Genomic DNA, 25034 nt, shown 5'->3' on the forward strand with positions numbered 1-25034 from the left:
CTAACATGCTCATACTCTCTTAGTCTCTCCTATTCACATACATACTCTCTCACTCTAACATACATGCAAGGCCCACCCTCCTAATTTTTTTTCCTGACTGGGGCACTGCCTATGTCCTAAAAAACAGAAATGGGAAGAGAGGGCCAGGGCAGAAGCATTAGAAATATCCAACCCCATCCCCTGCAGTAGCAACAGGGCAACTTTACCAGGAGGGAGCTGGAATCGGATATGAGGACAGGCCAACTTCAGCACATAAAGGTAGCGTGTGTAGCTAGCAGGCAATTGCACAGAAAACCAAAGCTGCAGTACCAGCATCACCAGCAAGGACTCATTTGGCCAGAGGAAATGTCTCCGGCCATCATGTTTCCCACTCTCTTCGATCCAAGCCCAATTGCACGCGATGGTGAGCCAGCAGTGCATCCCAGTCGGCCAAAACATGAGGCAAGCAGGTGGGCCATAGCTGGAGTCCCTGGAGCCATCATGATAAAGTCAGGCAAGTCTCCAGCCAGGGAGAAGACGGGATTCAGCAGGGTTTTTGAATAAAGGAATGGAGATGTGGCAGGCTGGTAGCGGGGGTCGAGGTGAATTGAGAGAGGAAGAAAAGTTGGAAAATCCACACACTTAAGGCAGGCAAGGCATTTGTCTCTCTCCTCTGTTCTGCAACTGTGCCAGCGCCACAAGGTAAACAGAAGGCAGCTGATTGATATTACGCTAGTAAGGCTGCCTTTCTTCTACTACTGATTGGCTACTGGACTGGATCAATAAAGACTAGGGCTTGCTAACTGGGTTTTACAGTGTCACTGTTACTATTGTAACCGGACACTATACAATAAACTGTAAAACTGGGCTGTCCGGTTCAAAACCAGTCAGTTGGTCACCCTAGTTCCTATTGATTTTCAAGTATATCTTCTGCCATGTGCTCTTGCAGACCTACCATACTAGAAGATCCTTCTCTTCCTCTGTGTAGTGTACATCACGTTGTCACCACTTCTCCTCCAACTGCTGGCTGCTGGTTCCCACCTGCTTGTCACTCCCTGAAGATGACTGGGTTGGATCCCCACCTCCCTGAGCAGTACTTTCTCCTGCTCAATCTGCTCTGACCCTCCACCCGCTTTCTTTTCACCCACTCCCATCTAACTGTCCCTTTTAGCTCTTGCAGGGCACTCTCCTCCCGCTTCCTCTCCCCTTCCTGGCTATTGTTATGGTTGTGGACCCTTGGCCCGGGACAGGGTTTAGCGCTACTACAGAGGGACGGCCCTCAATGGTTCCCGTCGCCAGTTGGTGGCGAAGGTGAGGTCAACCTAGCTGGAGCTTCACCTATACTAGCCCTCGTTCCCTGCAGGTTGAGCCCTGTCAGCAAAGAAGCAGAACGGGAGTCCAATCCGAAGGTCCGGGGCAGGCAGCAGGCAGACGGAGATGAAGAATCCAGGCCAGGGATCGAGACAGGCAGCAGTCAAGCGAGAACGAGGATCAAGCCAAGGTCAGAACCAGGAGATCAAGCCGAGGAGAAACACAGGAACTAGAGTACGAGGAAAGGAGAGAAGGCTGGAGCAGAGCGGAGCAGGATCAGGAGCAGGATCAGGATCAGGACCAGGAACTGGATCTTCAGGCAGGAATCAAGAGACGACAGGAAACAGCAACTAGCACTCCGAGGAGACGACCTGTTGCTAAGGCAAGGAACTGAAGACTGAGACTGGGTTTAAATAGCCCTCAGTCTTGATGTCATCAAAAGGGGCCGGACCGGAGTTTCCCGCCCTGGTCCCTTTAAAAGGCGGAGCCTCCCGCATGTACGCATCTAGGGAGAGCTCCGCGGTAAGCAGGACGGCAGCGTCTAGAGCCATGTGGGAGGCCGTGGTCGGACGGCCCTGGAGCGGGAGACGCTGTGCCTACCAGAGAAGCACCGGCTCACGGCAGAAGAGGTAGGGGGAACCGGTCGTGGTCGACCACGGCCAGGGCCCACAACAGCTACACTCCACCAACCCATGTATCAAACTCTCTTGGTCTCTTTGTCACCACTTGCCTGCCTGTCACACTCATCCACTCCCCTACTCACACTCTTTTGTCACGCTCCATTCTCTCCACAGCCATGAACACACACTCTCCTCTTTAAGGAACCAAACACAAAAGTGGACAGACAGACACAGTCACAGATCAGCAATCAGCTGCAGTCTGAAGATTCACTCAAGAAGACAGACAAAAGACAAAAGTATAGGAACTTGCAAGGGAAAAACAAGCAGCACAAAAGACCACTTAGCAATTACAAAGCACCAAGAACAATCACCACTCCTACATAGAAAACCTCCAATGTCTAGGTCCAGAGCTCATCTAACATCACACAGCACTGACAAAATGGCCCTGGAAAGGTCTGCCTTTTAAGTACATGCAAGGAGGAGTGTCCAAGAAAACAGATGGACGTATGTGCACTACCAATCACACCACAGGTCTGCCTAGCTCGCATGTACCAGCCAATAGGGAACATTGCATCCTTTTTTCTAACTAGCACCAGATGTTTTCACTGTTTTTAGCATAGTTTGTTGCATGTTTGTTTTAATGCCAGTTTTTGTGTGTTTATTGGCCTTACTACAGATTTTTAGCACCAGTTTGATCTGCATATCATTAATTTATAACATCAAAGCGGAGCCGCGGGTTTATAACGCATGCATGATTAAACATTGGTGCTAAATTTGGTGCCATTTTTAGCATGGATTTTATTATATTGGCCCCTGTAAGGGCTATTGATTCAGAAGTACCTCAGTAGGAAGGGTGTCCTCTACTGAGCCATCCATAGCACTTTGTTAAACATTCAGTGTCACTAAGACATTTCATATTCAGCTAATGGACATACACAGTGCTACTGTGTATCCTTTGCGATTTTATAGGATCAGAGACCATTGAGGTGATCTGACTACAGCTTATAGGGGAACACAGTGAGTGAACTATCTTTTATAAATTGGTAGCCTGTGACAAGCTCCCCTAAAGAAGGTACTGAGAATTACCTGAAGGTTACAGCAGGCTCGAGATATCCACAGCTAAGTCTTAAACTGATTTAGGTTTGTAGCTATTTTGTTCTGTGAACTTGAGTCAGGAAATGATGTCATATAGTAGCAGAATATGTAGGCTGAATCTAGCATGACCTCATATATCTCAGAAATACTGTCACCTACCATCACTAGAGTATCATTTCCTTTTGCAAAATGTGTTTTCATATACATGTGGATTTAGGATCACAAGTTCCAGAATGCAATGAGATAACAACGGAAGCAGTGCTGTCTTGCTCGAGTCAGGGAGACACGAGCCAGAGCATATGGCTCTTATGCACTGGGGCCATCTGAGCTGGGCCTTACTTTTACAGCCCATCCTGTTCCAGTAAAGAACCTGTAATCTAGATTGGCTAAGGAAACACATATGAAAGAAAATAGGAAAGGAGGGTAAAACCAGGAAGAGATCCATTACCCATGACGGTTCTCTTTAGTCAGTGGCGTCATTGAATGGATACAAAGATGAAAAGTATGGATAAAGAGGTCATTTCGCAATGACGCAGATTCCTCCTTCTGCCTGCAGGTCCCATGAGAATGGTTTCATGGAGGAGTTGGATAAGACCTGGGTGAGATATCAGGAGTGTGATTCCCGTAGCAATGCTCCAGCTACACTCACATTCGAGAATATGGCAGGTGAGTTATATGAACTGCAGTGTCCTCCTTCTTAGTCATGCGTGGTTTCTTTCTGCATGGGGCAGTTTCTTATTGGGGCAGTTATATAACTTCACATCACGGAAATGTAACGTTATAGGGCACAATATTTGATTTCTTAGTCATATGAGTTGAAGGGACAGATAAGGAGGATACCTTGTGGTCTTAACTGGACAAATGGTGGTATCTGAAAATCCCTTCACACTGATAGACCATGAAGTAGCTAGATTATTGTTTATCTGGCTAAAAGGTTATCTGGCTAGCTCAGGGGGCACGATGGAAGTGTTCTGGGGAGGAACTGGTTATCCAGATAAGTTAGCCAAATAAATGCTGATTTTCATTGTTATCAAGCTTACATAGCCAGATAACTTTAGGGATACCAAAGAGTGGTCCTAAAGTTAGCTGGATAAGCTTAACCAGCTAACGTTGACATGGGTGGGTATATTCAGTGGTGTTGACATGCCACTGAATAACTTTATCTAGCTAACTTTGGCAGCTGGCCAGCATCTGAATATAGACCTCCTTAGTTTGCACTGCTTAAGAAAGGCATTCCTTCACAAGTATGCTACCATAGCATAAAATCTGGTGAAATGTTCAGGTGACTGACCTCAAAAAAACTACAGCAGAACTCAATCAAGGACATAAAATAGAGTTAAAAGCCAGCAGACATGATCATGCGTCCTGGAGAATTCCAACATTACACAAGTACCTCATACCATATACAAATGTTAAATCCAAATTTGTGCATATTTTAACCTGCTCTTCTTTGGTTCCTTTAGTTCTGGGAGCAGTCAGTCATCTTTAGAGAAAACTCACAAAGGACCTCATAAACATTGACTAATTCCCACACCAGTGTATAGGACTGGTTTCCAAACTTTACAGGCTCTCTCTAGGGAGGCAGCTTAAAGAGTTTCAAACCTAATGACCTGCGAATGAAAAGTCTACTTGATGAGTGAATATCATTGCTTGCCACGTGTGTGTGGAAACATAGTGATCTCATTTACAGTCACAGAAGGAGGTGCTGCCTGGCTAGAGAAACAAACTTAATAGGGCACTTTCTGAGAACTAGCTATTACTTTTCCTGCTGGACTCAGTAATCCTAAACCAGGACGGAGCCTTTTTGTGTACAGGTATTCCTTTGCACGGAGGCTTTCAAAAATGCTAAGTACACATTTTGCTGTTTAAATTATCTAGGGGCCAAGTGTAGGAGTTGTCTGTATTTGTATTATTCTGTATCTTTGGTTTTTTTGAGCAGGCCGATTTAATTAAGAGAAAAGAGTGGAGTTTTGTAAAAGGAAACAAAACCCCTTTTGTTTTGGCCTTGTACCTTTTGGGTGGGGCTGACTGAATAGCCATAATACCATTGTGTTGTAGCAGGACAGAGCCTTTTTGTCTACAGATACTCCTGAGCACAGAGGCTTCCAAAAAAGCTAAGTACATATTTTGCTATTTAAATTATCTAGGGATTACTGTGTATCTTTTTCCCACTACCACAGAAGATTCAGAAATCCAGAAACAAGTGGTTTACAGTGGGCTCAGGTAGGATACGACCTGTAACCCAGAGACACCCACTCTTCCTAATTGTGCAGCCCACATGTTCACCCACAGATCATCCAGAAATCCAGGATAAATGGATTCTAGTGGGCTCTGATAGAATAAGGTCTGTGACATAGAGATGCCAACTCTCTCAAAGGACACAAGCACAAAATGTATTGGAAAATGAAGATGCTCTAGCTATGGCAATAGTGGCCAACTTGTGGCTCTTTCATGTGTAAAATGTGTCTCTTGCCCACATGGCAACTGAATAGCACGGAAGAGGAAGGGCTGGAATAGGAAGCACACACAATAGAACAGAACAGAGCAGAGCCATTCTGCGCCAGCCCCCTTATGACCTCACAGTGCTTCTGGTTGCTGCAGAGACAGAAGGAGGGTCTGAAGCAAGAGTCAAGAGGATTTTCTCTACTCATTCCAGATCTATTTTGCCCCTCCTCCACCCCCATCTGCAATCAGCAACAGTGGAGGACAGGAGGGCCCCTCCAAATAACATCTCTGACTCTTACCCCTTCTAGTTCTGTTACCTTCCCTCTCTCCCTTTACTTCTTCTAGCTCTCTCTCCCCGTCCCACCTTTACTGCCTATGACTGTCAACCATCCTCATCTTTCCTGCCTTTTAACTCCCTCTGGCACTCACACTCCCCTTTCATCACCATTTCTATTTTTTCACCCTCCACTCAATCACTACCACTAACCTTTTGCACACACAAACTCCCCGCTGGTTTTCTCACACTCCTCACTGTTCTTCTGAACCCATTCTATCCCCATTCCAGGCTCTTTCATGCCCCTCCACACCCCCCACATGTCTCTCACACAACATCTTATCCCAGCCCTCTCTCCCTACCTCCCTCTATTTTCCTCACCCAAATCCTGGTCCCATCACACCTATTGCAGAACAGGTGGCAGCATGGATCTTAGGGAGGAATAAAGTGCCGCACAGTCCAATTTGCATTGCTGATTTCAGGAAGATGGGGAGGGAAACCATATCCACCCCCATCTTCCCCACAGCACAAGCTTCTCCTTCTGCTGTTCCCTCCTCCCCAAACTCTTGCAGCATTAATACCTTCTCAGAATACTGCCCCAGAAGCATTCCCCTCCTCTTGCAGCACATCTCCTTCATGCATTCATACCTCTCACCTCCCCAAAATTCACTTCATGCACTGCTCCCACAAGTATTTATCAACTACATTAAACCTCTTCTCTCCTTGCCCTCTTTCAGCATTCACCCCTTTTCTCTTGCCACAAATTATTCTGGCCTGACCAGAGTTCTGGGTGATTCCCTCCTCCCCTCTGCTGTCAGCTGAATCCCAAGTCTTGGGAGTACAGTGAGTTGCTGAGCCTGGTGCTGTTTACACTCCGAGCCCCTCCCATCCAGGCAACAGACCAGTAAGAGCTCTTTATTCAAGGCAGCAGGCCTAGGGGTCGGAAAGGATGGGGAGGGCTGAAACAGGAAGTTGACCGGCTCTTCTTTGCTGTCCTGTCAGCTCCAGCCTGACCCCCTTCCCAACCCACTGTTGCTAATTGCAGATGGGGGAGAAGGGAGGATAGATCTGGGATGAGCAGAGAAAATCCTCTGACCAGCTCCTCCTTGAGCAAGGCTGGTGCAGAATGGCTCTGCTCTGTTCTATTTTGTGTACTTCCTGTTCCAGCCCCTCTTCTCCTGTACTCTGCAGTGCTATTTATTTACCATGTTGCCAGGAGGGCAAGAGCCACATTTTACACATGAAAGAGCCACATGTGGCTCCTGAACCACAGGTTGGCCACTTCTGAGCTAGGACCATTTACTGGGAAGAAACTCAGTCTCATATGTTTGAACCATGCTGGCCAATCCATTTACTATAAAGGATTTATAGCCTTTAGAGAAGGTAGGGAGGTCATTGTTCCTTCCTACCGTCTCTAATGGTTTGTAATCACTTTTGGAGACTGGTCTTGTGATAGTGAAACTTCATATATCAAATATTGAAATAAAAACAACAAGGATTTCAGATTTCATAATTCAGATCAACAACCAGGTAATCTTAAGTTCTTCAAGCCACCACATGGCTGACGTTTAAATGTCTGATTTATTTATTCCCATGTTCTTATTGATTTTGTTTCATTTGTCCTTTTAATTTGATATCCAATCATTTTTGTTGAAATGTTCATCACTTTGAGAGGTTTATTGTAATGAGTAAGGCAATTAATAAATGTTCTTATAACAAACAAACAAACAAATAAACAAATAAATAAATAAATAGTTCTTGAAGGGTTTACGGTATATTATACTGGGGCTGCCAAGAGAGACACTGGTAGGAACAGGTAGGGAAATGAAAGATACTGATGGGGATAAGAGAGAGAGAGACAAATATTCAGCAGAAAATGATGGAGAAAAAGAAGGAGATGCTGGTCACAGAGTGGGAGGATTGAGATAGATGCTGTTGGGGACAGGGTGAGAGGATTGAGAGACTGGTGGGTCAGGAAATTGGGGAAATTGAAAAAGGGACTGATAGGAGGATTGAGAGATTGGGATAATAGTATGGGATTGAGAGAGAGAGAGAGAGAGAGAGAGAGAGACTAGTGGGAACAGGATATTATTGAGAGAGATTGGAGAGGACAGGTTTAGGAGATTGAAAGAGACTGATGGGGAGACTGATGGACTGCTGAGAACAGGATGGATATGAAAGAAACCAGTAGGGACAGGGTGGGAGGATTGAGAGTGGGAGAGTTTCTATTGGAAGGGGTATTCATCTCCTTCCCTCATCTATTGAAAATCTGAGGCTCTTTGGTACTGTGTATTCCAATTTTTGGCTCTTGGTGCATGAAATGTTGGCCATCCCTGAGCTATGGAGATTGAAGTGATATTTGTAAGGAAAGAAGATACCCAATGTGCACTGAAATTCCATAACATAACCAAAAGCCATAACAGAAAACTCCTTGTACTGGGAGACTCAGTCATCAGAGATCCTAATTTGTGAATTCATTTTGAAGGGTACAATATAGTTAAATGTCTTCCAGGATCCTCAGCTGGTAGAAATGCAAATCATATAGTCAGTGCAATCAAAGATGAAGGAAAGGTCTCTGAAACTGACAATATCATCCATCTTGGAACCATTGACCTTGCTAGAAACAGAATTCAAGCTGTACAGAGAGATTTCCAGACTCTGGGGAAGTAGATTAGTCACATGGCAAAGACTTGTCTTTTCGGAAATGTTACCTGTTCATAGAAAGGGGAAGGATAGGCTAAGCCATATAGATAACTTCAATACAATGCTCAAACCTGTTGTAAGGAAGAAAGTTTTGGATATATTGTGGGCTGGGGCTGTGTATGGAACAGTAAAAGTCTCTATGCAAAGATGGTTTACATCTAACTGTGGCAGGAAAAAAGATTCTAAGTGAAAAATTCAAATCAAATGCCATAAGGCATTTAGACAGATACTGGGAGGAGTCAAGATGGCGGCATAGAAAGGACGTGTGGTGTTTGCTGTTTTGATTTTCTTACTGGAACTTCGAGTGGTGGCTCATAATGCCTTCCAAATGCAAGGGGAAGGTCCGTATTTATCCTTCGGAGTCCTTCCCTTTTCTATACAGCAATTAGAAATCACCTGATTTATGTCCTTACCAGCTTCGTTGGGAGCTGAGGAATCTGATGTGCTGGGCATCTTGGGAGAGCCGCGAGCGCCGGCAAAGGAGGCATCCCTGAGTCCGGAAATCTGGCCACCACCCATGCAGTGAATAAGTGTCGAGAGCCCCTCTGAGATGCCGGGGGATGATGTCACTTCCAGGCCTGTAGCTGAGGGATCCTCTCTTCACGACTCACCATCTGAATCGGGCCTCTCTATAGCATTCAATTTTGCCGGGGAAACCGGTGTGTGTCTCCCCGATCTCACTTTAACAACCGGAGAGACAAGTTTGGAGCCTGGGATGGGATTGTCATCATCTCTACCTGGTAATATCAACAGCGGCGAGTTTTATAAGATTCCATCTCGCCCAGCGGTGGTGACTTTGGAAGCCCTGTGGGATCTTGTGGCTGGCTTTGGGACTTCATTAAACACTTTGAATGTAAAGATGAATCATTTTTCAACCAAATTTCAGCAGAACCTTTCGTATATACAGACTCAGGTCAATTTAGTGTCTTCTAGAGTTTCTATGATTGAAGATAATGTAAAGAAAGTCCAGGAATTTAATGTAGCCACAGTAAAAGATCTTGTGGCCCTTGCTAGACTATTGAACACTTGGAGAATAATGCTAGACACCTTAACCTGAGGTTTCTTAATTTCCCAATGGTAGCTAGAGAAATTCCCTATATTACACTAAAGAAATTTCTTCAAGATATTTTGGGTTTTACAACTGAAAATTTACCATCGATTAACACATGTTTTTTTTCTTCCCAAACCTAGATTATCTAGACCAGCAGTTAATATTTCATTTTAAAATGATCTGTCTAATTTTCTTGAAAATTCATCACTGGAGGTGATTGATCGAGGAACTCTATTAGTCTCCTTTATTTCCTCTTTAGATTGAAATATTGTAATAAGAAATTACTTTAAGAAGTATCCTGTTACTTTTTTTGCTTCAGCAGTAAAAAGTTTTCCTGATTTAGCATCTTCTACTCAAATTCGGTGAAAAGGTTTATTATCTTTTCGTCAGGATGTTGTCTCTTTAGGATTTTCTTTCCTTCTTCGTTTTCCTTGCATGTGTATAATTAAAAAAGGAGATGAGTGTTTTATCTTTTTTCTTCCAGAACAGTTAAAAACATTTGTTGAGTCCCGGAAGCCTCTCACTTTCTCTTCTGTGCTTCCATGATTGTTAATTAAGTAGCGCTGGATGTCTATATTAAGCCTTTATTCCTGAGTTAATTTTTTCTCTTTTGGTTTAATCTCCCTTAAAATTTCTTCTACTCCTCTCTCTTTTCTATTTATTGTACTTCTGCATGGAGTGGAATTGTTATCTTTATTGAAAATTATCTTGGAAGTTATGTTTTTGTAAATTGTGATTTTCCACATATTTCCCTTACAAACTATTGTTATGTTTGTAAATTATAAAATTCTATAAATAAAGAATTTAAAAAAATGCCATAAGGCAATTAAACTAGAGGATGGGGTGGCAGAAGGAAGTTGGAATGTCACCCCTGACAACTCCAGGAAGTGGGTGGAGAAATTAGCAAAAATCAGCTGAATAGAGCAGAAAAGATGTCCAAGAAGAGCCGCAAGCTGAGGGAGAAAAGCTGGAAATCTATGAGCACAAATGCTCATAGTCTGGGCAAAAAAATCGCAGATCTGCAAGCCCTAAGAGTGGAAGTGGATTGGTAATTGTTGATATTACAGAAACATCGTTTAATGAGTCTCATGAATAGGATTCAGCCATACTAAGGTACAACCTGTTCAAAAAGGACAGAAGTTACAGAAATGGGGGAGGAATAGCTCTTTATGCCAAACACAATATCTGAGCATAGGGAAAGGAAGAAGCTCCATGGGCTGTGTTAAAAAGAGATGAAGGCACTTCCATTTACATTGGTGTGCTCTACAGGCCTTCATATCATCCAGATGAACTGGATAAAGATCTTGCCAAAGACATCCAACAGGTGAGGAGAAGGATGAAGTGTTGTTGGAGATTTTAATCTACCTGATGTGGATTGGAGTATCCATGCTGCAAGAAGTAGAGAGATTGTGGATGCCCTTCAAGGGGCTATGCTCAGACAAACAGTGATGGAAACCTCGATATGAGGTGCTCTTCTGGATCTGGTACTCACAAATGGAGACAGTATCTCAAATGTCCAGGTAGGTGCCCACCTGGGCACCAGTGATCATCAGACAATATGGTTGGATATAGTATTCAAAAAGGAGGGAAGTCACATGAAGGTCAAGGTCCTGGATTTCAAAACACAAACTTTGGTAAAATGGCTATGTGGTGAAACAGGGGTTTGTATGCTCTGTGTTTTATTGTTCTGCCTGTGACTCTTTTCCCCGGAGAACTCATTTTCTCTGTGCTAGCCTGTAGGTGGTGTTTCTTTTACCTGTTCCTGTTTTCAGATTTAATGTTTTTTTCATTCACTGTTCCCATATTTTGTTAATAAACATATTAGTTTGTTAGCTCTGGGCAGTGCTTGGCAGGACCCTCCAAGTTACTACAGGGTTACCGTGAGTGGGTATTAGGGGTAGCGCTGAGGTGTTACATCACAGGCTATATACCTTGAGGAGGAGCTAGAAGGCTGGGAGGAAATGAGTGAAGAGGAACGAAAGTGAGTCAAATTAAAAGGAGCTGTAATGAAGGCGACAAACATTTATGTAAAAAGAGTAAATAAAGGTAAGAAAAAGGAAACGATCTGGTTCTACAAGGTGGTGGATGAGGAAACAAAGGCAAAAAGATCAGCATTCAAAAAGTACAAAAGAACTGAAAAAGAGGAACACAGAATATCAGGTGAAGGAAATGAGGAAAGAAATTAGGATGGGGAAAACTCAAGTGAAAGAAAAGATCACCAAAAAGGTAAAGAGTGGTGATAAAATATTTTTCAGATATATTAGACAAAGGAGGAAAACCAGAGGAGGCATTGCAAGACTGGACGGAGACAAGGAGCAAGGTGTGGAGTAAGATGTAGAAATAACAGAAGTATTTAACAATTGCTTCAGTTCTGTTTTCACTAAGAAAGACATTGGAGAAGGACTGTTGCTGGCTAACAAGAGTACAGCTGAGAGTACTGTAGATATAGCCCCATTTAATGTAGAGAGTGTTTGGGAGGAGCTAGGCAAACTGAAAGTGGACAAGGCCATGGGGCAGGATGAGATACATCCTGGGATACTTAAGGTGTTGCAAGCTTAGTGGTGGACCCTTGGGCCAGCCTATCGGAGTGAGATGGTGTGAGAGGAAGTACACTCCACTGAAAGCCGTAGGCCGAGAGGCGGTGCCAAGCTGAACGTAGAACTGAAGTCTTCGCCCTGGAAGTCCGAGGACCCCCCGGGAGGAGCGCCGTGAGATCCCGGATCGCTAGGACTTAGGAGATCAAGAGAACTGAAGAGACGTCTTCACCCTGGAAGCCCGAGGACCCTCTGGGAGCAGCCCGTGAGATCCTGGACCGCTGGGACTTAGGAGATCAGAGAGAGGAAGATGGATGTGACTGACCTTTGTCGAGACAAGCAGCAAGTGTGAAGAAACAAAAACTGGCCAGCGTCAGAAACCAAGAAAACAGTCAGAAAATCCTGAGCTGGAACTGAAGCTAAAGATCTGAAGCTGGAGTGGAACAAAAACAAGAAAAAATACTAACTGAAGATCCTGGCTAAGCAGAGTTAAACCGCTGCTGCGAGCACAAGCAAGAGCCTTGTTGCCAAGCAACTAGAATCAGTCAGACGCCGGGTTTAAATATTACCGGCGTCTGACATCACTCCCAGGAACGGCACACAGTCCGGCGGGAAAAGTAGTTTAAACTACCCATCCCTACGTGCGCGCACGCCTAGGAGGGGAGGGGCTGATTTCCAGGGCTTGGCGGCATCTCCCTCGTGGAGACACGGCCGCGAGACAGGCCGAACAGGCCCAAGCAGCGGTGGCGCTTGCTGGCGCGCCGAAGAGAAGGAAGGGATCCGAACCCCGCTGCTGGAGTCCCGGCGGAGCAGGTAAGGCCTCGGTCGCGAGACTCGCGACCGAGGCCGCAACATAAGGAACTCCAAGAAGTACTGGTGGGTCCGATGAAAGACCTATTCAATAGATCCTTGGAGATGGGAGTAGTGCCACAGGACTGGAGAAGGGCCGTTGTGGTCCTGCTTCACAAAAATGTCCACAGGGAGGAGGCTGAAAACTTCTGGCTGGTTAGCTTTCCCTTGGTGGTGAGAAAATTAATGGAGAGACTGCTTTAGGAAAGAGTAATGAACTATCTGCAATCCAATTGGTTACAGGATCCAAGACAACATGGTTTTACCAGTGGAAGGTCTTGTCAAACACATCTGATTGATTTTTTTGATTGGGTGACTAGAGAATTGGATCAAGGAAGAACCATTGATGTGGTTACTTAGATTTCAGCAAGGCTTTTGACATGGTCCCATATAGAAAGCTCATAAATAAAATAAGAAACCTGGGAGTGGGTCCCAAGGTGGTAAAGTGGATTACAAATTGGCTGACTAATAGATACCAGCGAGTAGTAGTAAATGAAACTTATTCCGAAGAAAGAAAAGTGATAAGTGGAGTTCCTCAAGGATCTGTTCTGGGACTGGTTCTGTTTAATATCTTTGTGAGTGATATTGTGGAGGGATTAGAAGGTAAAATGTATCCTTTTGCGGATGACACTAAGACCTGCAACAGAGTAGACACACCAGAAGGAGTAGAGAGAATGAGAAGTGATCTAGGAAAGCTCAAGAAGTAATCAAAGGTTTGACAGTTGACAAGAAGTGTAGAGTCATGAACATGAGGAATGCAATCTGAAGGAGCCATATTTATTGGGGGAGGGGGGGGGGGGGAAAAGATTGACATGCACGGACTGGGAGAGAGACCTCGAGGTGATAGTGTCTGATGATTTGAAAATGGCGAAGCAATGTGACAAGGCGGTGGCTACTGGGCTGCATAGAGAGAGGCATAACCAGCAGGAAAAAGGAGGTGATAATGCTCCTTTACAGATAACTTGTAAGACCTCACCTAGAGGACTGCATTCAGTTCTGGAGACCTCAACTTAAAAATAAGGAACGGAAGCCAGAGAAAGGCAACCAGAATGGTGTGTGGTCTGCATGGAAAGCCATATGAAATAAGACTGAAAGACATTAATATGTATATCTGGAAGAGAGGAGAGACACAGGAGATATAATATAGACCTTCAAATACCTGAAAGGAATTGATTTGCAAAAAAATATTTTCCAATGGAAAGGAAGCTGTAAAACTAGAGGTCACGATATGAAACTCCAAAGGGGAAGACATAGGAAAATTGCCAGGAAATATTTCTACACAGAGAAAGTGCTGGATGCATGGAATGCCCTCCTGGAAAAGGTGGAAAAGATGGAATTCAAAAGGGTGTGGGACAAACACAGAGGATCCTTACTGGCTTGAGAATGGAAATGAAGAAATGAGGTAACCTTTCTGCTACACCTAGGGCCCAATATTAAAAAATATTTGGTTATCTAAGTTATCCGGATATAACTTATCTGGATAACTTAGAAGGGGTATTATTTAGCAGCACAGCTCTGCAGCTGATTGTAACTGGATATGTCCTAGTTAGCTGGATAAGTTATATCCAGTAGTATGTCCAAGTTATTCAGTTAACTTAACCAGATAAGGCTGAATGTAGGCACTTAAGATAACTGATAAGTTACCCTGCCTTGATCCACCTATTGCCTGCGCCCAAGATATCTGGCTATCTACTGAGTCAGATTAATACTTATCCAGCTAAGTGGTGGCCACTGAACATAGTCAGATATTCAGCAGCTGCCACTTAGTTGGATAAGTCCCTATTTATCCAGCTAAGTAGCACTAAATATTGTCCTCCTATACTTTACATTTAGGGTTGGGATTGTATGATATGTAACAGGAAAAATTATGTATCATATGCCTTTTTTTTTTTTTTTTTTTACTGGTATTATGCTTTCTGTGTTAATAAAAACAGATTAAACATAACTTAAAAAAGAAACTGACTTTCCAGCAAAAAAAATAAAATAAACAAGCAAACTTTGCCCTTTTGCAAAGGAAATCGTGGTCATAGATGGTCTGTTCTATCAGGATATAATTTGTTTAACAGTCCACATTAGGAATTCAGGAATTATGTATATAAATTACACTAATTGTCAAAATGGACTTATGCTTGTATGTTCACTTTGAAAAATATCCCACCAAAACTACCCATATACAATGATGCCTATTAATTTGTGTGTATTTAATTTGTGAGGAAAATTCTATGCATACTTTTGAAAATGTAAAAGTATTGGAGTAAATGCAAACCTCTCCCCAACTTCACCTCCAGGAATGCTTCCACTCTATTTGGGGAAATTTACATGAACACTGGACATACATGTGCATGTTTACCTGCATATTGGGCACACAATTTAATAGCAAAACATTTCTGCATGTAAAGCATCATTTTACCTAAAGAATGGCCTTTGAAAATGATCCTTTCATTATTTGAGAAAAGTGGCTGAGAGATTCAAGCATGGGTATGGACTCATTTTATTTTGTCTTGTATTGTTTGGGGAAAAAACCTTTGTGTCATTCAGGGTTTTTCCTGTTTTCTGTTTGGTTTTTTTAGCTTTTCAGAAATAGAGTACATTATTTGAAAATAGTGCATGCTGTTTAGAAATATCATGCACTGTTATCCAAAACCTAAAATATTTTTTTAAAAAGCATGGGAAAAACCTGATTGGTCCAGACAAACATCCCACCCTTTTTTGTCCCAATCCCTTTTCCTGGAAGTGGCTGAAGTTCCCCCAATAAAAGAGATAGCTGTGAGGAACCCCAGCACAGGTCCCACCCCCAACCCTCCAATCCCTCCCCTTTGTTGAAAAGCAGCCTACAGAGGAACTGGCCCACCCCACCCTTGCCCACTCTTCTGCCCACCCCATCGACATACCCAATCTGCCCTGGTGGTCTAGTCTGGACCAAGAGCAGCATCTATGCTCCAGACCCGGCAGCCACCATTTTTCAAAATGGCGTTGTTCAACCATTTGCCGGCACCATTTTGGAAAATGGTGGCTGCTGGGTCTGGAGGGTAGGGGGTTGCTCCAGGCCCCCACCAGACCACAGAGAAGATTGGGTAAGTCTGGGGGAAGGTCAGGAGAGTGGGCCGGCTCCCCTGGGGCTCCTTTTCAACAAAGGAGAGGGGTTGGGAGAGGAACTGTGCCAGGGTTCCTCACAGCTTTCTCCATTACTGGGAGAACTTTGGCTGCCTCCAGGGCTGGCAGGGAGATGGGACAGAGACACCAGGGGTGGGATGTTTGTCTGGAGAACTGGTGCGTACTATTTGTAAATAGTGGGCACTAAAATTGAGAAAAGGAAAAAAACACAGGTCCTACTCCCAACCCAGGTCCTACTCCCAACCCCTCTCCTTTGTGGTCTAGTGGGGGCCTGGAGCAACCCCCTACCCTCCAGACCCAGCAGCCACCATTTTCCTATCATTCTGTTTTAACACATCCTGAAACAACATAGACATTGTCTATATAGTTTCAGATGAAAGCTCATCCCCAGTATGGAGTAAGAATGCCTGGTTTACAATATTGGTATTTCAGCTGTCATCTCAGAGGATTAAGGAGGTTGTAATCCTGCTGTCTCACTAGAAAGCATCCACCTGAAAATGTAAGAATGCTTTGGGATGAGAGTTAAAAACAAAGAGAGTCCTAACTATATCCTGTTAAGCATGGCTCACTCTATGATACTGTAGGTATTTTACCTTGGTTCTTGCAGCATCTTTTGGCAACATGTGCCATTTCTCTACATGACCATCCCATCCCTTGTCCTGGACCCCCTGCTCAGAGGTCCTTGGTTCCTTGTTGAATAATCTAACAACTCAATACTGTGATCCATGTTTATATCCTGCTCAGGCTTTATATAAATATATATCTTGACTGAAGAAGACACAATGGGAGTTGAGCCCCTAATAATGATGAATAATTTGTAAACTCTTTAAATCTAAGGATTCCAGATAGTTCTAGATGATCATGGATAAACTGGACAGGTTCTGACTTTGCAATGCTAGGTCTTATTGCAGCATGGTGTGAGTAATCACTATTTCCTTAAGATTACAAAATGCAGTGGAAGTAAAGTTTAAAAAGTGAGGACTCACACAGCCAGTTCCAGATAACTTTGATCTTTCTGAGAAAACTTTCTAAGTGTTTTCCTCCTTGTCCATTTGATGCTCCCAGTCCATGCCTATAAACTGCGGTGACTGAATGAGTTAAGTCCTCTATATGCTAACGCTGCCTCTTCTTCCAGGTGTATTTATGCTGGTGGCTGGAGGAATTGTTGCTGGGATATTTTTAATATTCATAGAAATTGCTTATAAAAGGCACAAGGATGCACGGAGAAAGCAGATGCAACTTGCTTTCGCTGCCGTTAATGTCTGGAGGAAAAACCTGCAGGTATGACAAACCCTTTTAAAGATAATCCAACAGGTGCGTTACCTTCTTGCACGACACACTAACCATCCTAGCTTTAACTCCTAGCTATCCTTTCACAGAGCTATGTCTCATTCACGTAACGCTGTGGCATATGTTTAAATTTTATCGTGCTGCTAACAAATAAACCTATTTGTGTACCTGTTCTAACTGGGACTTCAACATGCTGCACGCACTTTTGTTAGCAAAACAATCCCTCTGTAATAGAAATCCAAAGTGTTTAACGAAGGTGATAGCATAAAACAGTGTCACTCAACCTCCAGTTCTGGTGCCACATGGGGTCTCTTGTTGTGGCTTTTTTGACAGTTACACTCTTTACAGAATAATATTTGTAGAATAGCATGGATTAATATGGAGCGAGAGTTTAAGATCTAAGGACCATTTGGTTATGACTTTCTGAGGTTCCATTTCTTGCAAATGCTCTGAGCTCCTGTCATTCATTCCAATGTATTTTGTCAATGAAAAAAATCAGACTGCAAGGAAACAGACGGCTAAAGGGGTTTTTCTGGAATGACACAGGTTGAGTACCACTGGTTTTAACCCTTTCCATGACCAGCTGGTTTTCTTTTACATATGCTTTTCTGGAAATTAAAATATGTTACTATTTTGTTTTTCAGCTTGGACAGAACAGTGTCAGTATTTGTTAATGACTAATTTCATCGATGCAATATTTAACTGCCCCGTTACACAGTGGTGATGAGCATTTTCCTCCAATAATCCCAAATGTATTACCAGATATTTTGCAATACTATACTGTTAATTCAGCGAACGTGAGATAATGGCATCCTCAGCATGATATACCACAGCGACTAAAATCTAAAGGCCAATTTTCAGATAGCCAATTTATCCGAGTGGCTTGACTTTCTGAAAATTGCCCACCCCTTATCCAGTAAAGGTTTGCTTGGGGATCAACAATGTGCATTCTTTTGGGCAGGTAAGAAGAAGACATTCCTGGGAGCGTATTAGGTCAGAGGAAGGAAATAATATGCAGACATTACATTTTCAAAAATACACGTTATTTTCAAGGAAAAAAGTATCCACAGATAAAGCAAGTGCAAATCTCTGCAGGTACTTTTTTCCTCAAGGCAGTTTTCAATGGGAAACTATGCTCGAAATTGTTCCTTGAAAACTGGTGCAAAGCCCATGGGCAAAAGTACCTGCAAACTGTCCTCAATGCAGGTAGTTTTAAGAACTGTCTCCACTTTGTACATAATAATGCCATTGAATTCACCGAGGTTGCCACCAGCACTTTTAGGAGGTAATTTTCAAAGGAGTTACATGCATAAATGTAGCATACTGCTGGAGCAATTTTCAAAAATCCACTTACTCTACAGTGTATTTACACATGTAAAACCCAATTTTAAGCATGCAAATGCTTTTTAAAATCAGGCCCATACTCACAGATGTCTGGTAATGCATTGGTGATAAATGGTGGAAGATCTCGTCTCACCTCTGGGGGTAACATATCTTGATTTTTCATGTATTCTACTGAAAAGTTCAAATTATCTTAGATATAACAAATAAATAAGCGTGAAATCTTCACCATAAAAGTACAGAAACAGATTTCCCATGTGGTGTGTGCTCTGCCCACTGGAGTCTGCAGACTCATGGAGACCTAGACATCTAACGATGCTTTTAGCTCCTGCTAAATATGTCTGTGAGAATCTCCTGAGGAAGATGTCCTTTTCCCCTTCAGTTACTAGAACTGAATAGTTTCCCACATGAATTCTTATCTCTCTGACTGAGCACACCCATTGCATTTTGTTATTCGATCTCATTGCTGTAGAAGGAGCTCTTCCTCTGGAGTGGGTACAGACGTGACATGAACTATCTCCCCATGCCATTGCAGGATACATCACAAGGAACTGTAATCTGTTCCACAGAAAATAACTGGGTCCAAGGAGAGCTGGCTTGGGATATCCTGTCATAACTGGGGAAATAGGAGATGTTGCCGCTGTGGAATCAATTGCATATGGCAATTACTGGTGATCATGGTAGGCATACATGGGAACACCATGGATTCCAGATGCCTAGTCTCGCTCTCCCAGCTCTGGTGAGAAGATGTCTGCTGCTTGGAGCACTATACACCAGGGCTTCCCAAACCCATCCTGATGACCCCCACATCCAGCTGGACTATCAGTAGATCCATAATAAATATGCATGAGATGAATTTTCCAATACTAGGTCTCTCATGCGTGCAAGTTTATCACATGCATATTCATTATGGATATCCTAAAAATCCAACTGGCAGTGGGGTTATCAAAATAGGTTTGGGAAGCTCCTGCTATACACACACCACTGGTTTTCACTTGCCAACCTTCTAGAAATTTTTATGCTTTGTCAGTAAAGAAGATATGATGGATCACCAGTAAGCCACAATGCATGCAGTCCTATGGGGATACAGAACACAGTCTCCTTGCAAATAGCACTTTTACAATTTAAGACCTTTCCACAGGTGGAAACGTCAGCATACTAGAGTCTGGTACATTGCTAGAAGGCAGGCAAGTGGAAAGATTTCTTTGTTAACAAGCAATCTGATTTTGGGATCACAGCTTTGCCATGGCCATTCCCCTCCAGATGCCATGGGATAAAGACATTTCATTCCATCCATCTTGCTTTACTTTCCGTTTGTGCATGTATGCTAGAAACCAAAAATTTATCCCATCCGTGTGGTCTGTGCCCCAGTGGAATAAATTTAGGTTATACCAAATTAACGGTATAACAGAGATAGCAACATTGATTTCTCTCCCTTTTCTCCCCCTCTATGAGTTCATAAGATTTCCTTTATAATGTCATAAAACTGTAAGCTTTGCTTCTTCATATTCTTTCATTTTTATCTTTTTGTTTTTCTTTTGGAAATATTACGCTTTGCACAAATGCACCATTAAAATTTTTGAATACAGTTTTTTTTTGTTTTTTGTTTTTTACAGAATATTCATACAATGACCTCTCTTCTAATGCAGTCCTCTGTCTTTCTTGTGACATAAATGTCAGGTTACGAATACTTTAACAGATGTGTTAGTGCTAGACACTACATCTTGTCCCTAGATCCAATTAGCTGAGGGTTAGGGTGCTCGTAAAGGGAATTTGTAATTACCAGAGCTTGTCTGTTATTATGCTCAGAGCATGGCAGGTTCCTGTCCTGGAGAATTAGGCTCACAATATACAGTACATGCATTAAACTCAGCTAATAACTAGTAAAGGAGAAAGAGAGAGAGAGAGAGAGAGAGACACTCATCCACTAAGCAACTTGCAATATATTATTAGCATTGTCCCAACCTTAAACCACTCAGACTAGCTTTAATCATTGTCTCAGCAACGCTCCTAACTCCAGGCTGTGAACAACCCAAATATGGATGATTATTTGGAGTGAGCCAGTAAGAATCTTTGCTATCTCACCTAAAGGAAGGGCATTCAGATAATATTAAACTAGGTTTAGATTAAGAACAAAAACACATTAGAGATCTAATTGCTTATACATATTCATTTTAGGATAGAAAAAATGGTAGAGCAGAACCTGACCCTAAAAAGAAAGCCTCTTTTAGGTCCATCACCTCCACCCTGGCCTCCAGCTTCAAGAGACGTAGGTCCTCCAAAGACACGGTAAGGAGAAGAAGAAACCTTCTGCCCTCTTTCTCTCTCTCTCTCTCTCGCACGCTTTCCCTCCTTCTTTCTGTCTCTTGCTCATGCTCTCTGTCTCTTTCTTGCTTTCTGCCTTTTCCTTCCTCTCTCTCTCTTCTACCATCCCATGTACTGCCAATGCCCCGTTCAGAAGCTGCTCGTAGCCTCATGTTCGTCCGCAGTCAGTCAGTCAGTCAGTCAGTCATCCGGTCTAACTTCAAGGACCCTTCAGTCCTTAAGGAAAGAAGGAACCGGTTTGTAATTTTTTTTGTGACAGTTTTGAGACTCTGCTCAGTTTTTTTACTTGATTTTTTTTTTTTTTGCATATATTTCTGGTGCCAATCTTGAATCTCAATCCATTTTTGTTGTTTTTTGAGTGTCATATTTGTTTGTCATCATTTGCCTAAACAGAGCCACCTTATTTGATTTGGGCACATGTTCACACTTTCATGGAAATCATGTTGGTCTCCCATTCTCTACGTGTAATTTTTTCGTTTGTGATTATGGCATTTGCTGCTGAGATGAGGATCAATAAGAATACGGTGCTACTCTGGCACAGATGTCTTTCAGACTGGACTGTAATGTCATTTCTAGGAGGCTTTTCAACAGGAGGAGAACAATGTTGAGAAGGAGGCCAGAGGTAGAGCGACCATTTAGCTTCAGGTCAAAAGGATCTAATGAGCCAGCCCTGATTTTTTAGCCTTTGCCTCAAAGTGTTTCATGCTGAAAAGCATTTAGAATGAAAGTGAAACAGGAGCTGAAAATAGCAAATGATCCACCTCTTTTTTTCTGACCTGAAGCCAGGTGCTCACTCTCACTCCAGCTACTCTGGTAGGTGCTTGGCTTAATGTTGGTACGTCACAGTCAAACACTAACAGAAGTTTATTACTCAGGATCAGACTAATCTGATGCATGAATCAAACATGCTTTCAAGGCATTTCTCTTCTAATATATGGCATTGTGCAACAATGAAGCCACAGGGGTGCCTGTGGGTGACTGCTCTGAGATTTTCAGTTCAAACCTGTTCAGTTTGCCCATTATAAAATTGAGGTTTCACATTCTTAGGTACTGCACAAAAAAAAGTGTAGAGCTCAAAATGTGTTCATTGTCCACTAATCATGCCCTCAAAAAATGCACTCTGAGCTTTATATTCTAATTTCACTGTGCAGTCACTCTGAGGAGCAAGTTACAGAACAGCATCACAAAGATTTCATTTTACACTAGGACTTTGATCAGCAGAAATAAACTTTAAATGGCTTTTCTGACATGAATTAGGCCTATGTTTCATTTTTAAATGAAATCTCTACTCACTCTACAGTGGTTAATACTTCAGAAGTTTCCATTCCTGAGTAGAAGTAGCTGTTCTGTATAAATTAAAGCAAATCAATATAGTAATATAATAAATTTATTTTATTTATTTAAACTGATTTATAGCCCACACAATCCAATGCATTTGGCGGGTTACAAGATAACATACATAAAGGTCACATTCATTAAAACAAACATCAAAGCACAATTAACAAAACTTATACAATGAGCATTAAAACAAAAAACTATGCTAAAAAATAAAATAAAAAGAAAAACAATGAATACAGGAACAAATAAAAATGACAGTAGATAAAGACCAAAATGGCCCATCCAGCCTGCCCAGTTGAAATTCATTCTGTGTTGGTAGATGTGCATATAAAATTCCCAAATGCAACCCAACACCAACTCTCCCCATGGATCTTCCACCCAATATCTCAAACCATTAATTTAACCTTTCATTAAAATGAAGGCAGTTGCAGGTTAATTTTTGAAAATTTACTCTGCTAACTTTGGAGATTAGCTGGATAAATCAGATTCAGATCACTTTATTGGCATGATAATTTTACATGTGTTGCCAAAGTAATGTGTTACAATTCCTCCTGTAGGTGTGCCACAGGAGGTCTCTCACCTTTTCTCTGGAGGCTGCACCGAAGCCGGGGCCTTGCCTGGACAGTCTATCCCGGTTTTGCTCCTGTTGAATTCGGAGTTGAGTCTTCTTGGGATTAGCAATCTGTTGTTATTTAGGAGAGTAGTGGGTGGATCCTTGGACCGGTGGCAGATGACCACACCCCCGGAAGAAGATCCCGAGAGGGACCAATGGTCAGGCTCAGAGTATGGAGACAGACACACACTAGTTCTTTTATTAGACAGTATACTGAACCACCAGAGGTGGCAGTAGTGAGCTGGAATGCCCAGCTGGGCTGTAGTCCCTCAGATACTGGAACAGTGATCCCTGGAGGCTGAGCTGTAGAGAAACTGAAATATAGTGAGAAGGCCGGGTATGCAGAGTTCATGTACTGTACCAGATGGTAACACTCACCCAATGTCTCATAGAAGCCCAGGAGCTGGAATGTATAGGCCCTTGAGGAGCGAGTACCTGGTTCCAGGGAAAGCTCTGAGAGAGCAATGGTAACTCACTGATGTAGTTGGCAGTGATGACTTCCAGGCAGAAGAGAGTACCGAGAAAGTCTGGGAACGAGGGCCCTCGAGGAGTGAGTAGCAGTTTCAGACTGTCTCCTGAAAAACAAAGGAGAGAGCGAGGCCCCCGAGGAGCGGGTACCCCTGGTAAGTCCGAGGAGGCAGAGTAGCTTGGAAAGTCGAAGCGAATCTGTAGTCAATCCTTGCTAACTCGATGTGTTAGCAAATTCTAAGACCTTATATATCCGTCGTGGGTGATGTCATCTTCGGGGTATGCCCCCGAGGTTCGCGCCATCACCGGTAGTTCAGTCAGGGCCACGCCACGCGCGAGCCCCTAGGCCTCCAGGAAACATGGCGGGTTGCAGCATCAAGCCGGTCCGGGGACGCTGGAGGACCTCGGCAGAAGGACGCCACGGCAGCCAATCTTCCCGTGGACGAAGAGGGAGGCACCAAAGAGGTAAGGAGGGCAGAGAGAGGGCATCGGGAACCAACGGACACAACAGTACCCCCCTTCAAAGGGCGATTTCCTCTTCGGGTACCAGGCTTAGGTTTTGAAGGATGCATGAGGTGGAACTGACAAAGCATCTCGTAGTCCAGGATAATTGTCTGAGGCTCCCAAGAGATCAATTTGGGGCCGAAACCCTACCACTTTAGAAGGTATTCAAAAGTCTTGCCCCTTTTATGAACATCCAGAATCTCTGTGATTTTGAGTTCTATTTCGTCTTCTGTATTGGTGATAAATGAGTCTTGAGATATAGAGGATAGTTCACTAGGAGTAGTATCATCTTCGTCTGGAGATTCTGAAGAACATTCGCTGGTTAGTGTAATGTCTTCGACTTGAGATATTGAAGAACCTTCACTGGTTAGTGTATTGTCTTCCTTTCCCCGAAAACAAGTGTCTGCACCAACAGGCGACTCAGATGGTCAGATAAAGTCCTTCTGGAAATTTTCTTCAATCTTTTCCGATGTTGCTTTATTCTCAAATGCTGAGAGAGAGTGCACTTGTCCTTTCAGAGACTCAGTTTTAGACTTCTGTCGTATGGCACAGTCATAGGGCTCCTATGGAGGAAGAATCTCAACTACTTCTTTGGAGAAGATATCCCCGGAGGGGGGTGTACTGGTGCGGCAGTCCCGGTACTGCTGGAGTCGCGGGCATGCCAATAATAGGCGATATCTCCTTAAGGCATTTCCCATGACATTCTGGACCCCAGTGGGAGAGATCCAGAGATGCCCAGTCAAATTGGGGTTGGTGTACTTGCAACCAGGACGATAAGGTGCACAGCCTTTTCCAGTATGAAGAAAGAGAGTGATTCCCTATGAAGAGCTCCGGTGCGGAGAGTAACTGATTCGGTTTGGCAAGACACATCTCCTGGTAAGGGCTCTCCATGAATGGAAGATAATTGTAGTGGGTTTTTCAACTTGATATTCCACTAGACTTCTGAGAATGAAATTGCCTCCTGCCCCCGAGTCCACCAGCCCAGGAGTCTGAACCGTGACTGGTCCGTAGGTCAAGGAGACTGGGAGAGAGTGCGTAAGAGAGGGTGCAGTAAGGCCTAAGAATAGCCCTCCTGTAGGACTTTGGCCCGTCTGTGCTTTTGGACGAGTGGAGCATGTAAAGACATCATGGCTGGGCTGACCACAGTACATGCAAAGGCCACGCTTCTTCTGAAATCTTC

At 43.3% G+C, this 25034-nt stretch overlaps 1 protein-coding gene across 2 annotated transcripts in view; it reads left to right on the top strand.

Moving 5' to 3' along the window:
* The window catches only part of GRIN1 (glutamate ionotropic receptor NMDA type subunit 1), a 328561-nt gene that overhangs the window by 241129 nt on the left and 62398 nt on the right, over positions 1 to 25034 (top strand). For both annotated transcript variants that reach the window (XM_029612208.1, XM_029612209.1), the window contains 2 exons: positions 3562 to 3671; positions 17111 to 17256. In XM_029612208.1, the coding sequence (XP_029468068.1) occupies positions 3562 to 3671; positions 17111 to 17256 (256 nt within the window). The remainder of the gene's footprint in view (positions 1 to 3561; positions 3672 to 17110; positions 17257 to 25034) is intronic.

This window comes from Rhinatrema bivittatum, chromosome 8 (genome assembly GCF_901001135.1).
Source record: "Rhinatrema bivittatum chromosome 8, aRhiBiv1.1, whole genome shotgun sequence".
NCBI classification, from domain to species: domain Eukaryota; kingdom Metazoa; phylum Chordata; class Amphibia; order Gymnophiona; family Rhinatrematidae; genus Rhinatrema; species Rhinatrema bivittatum.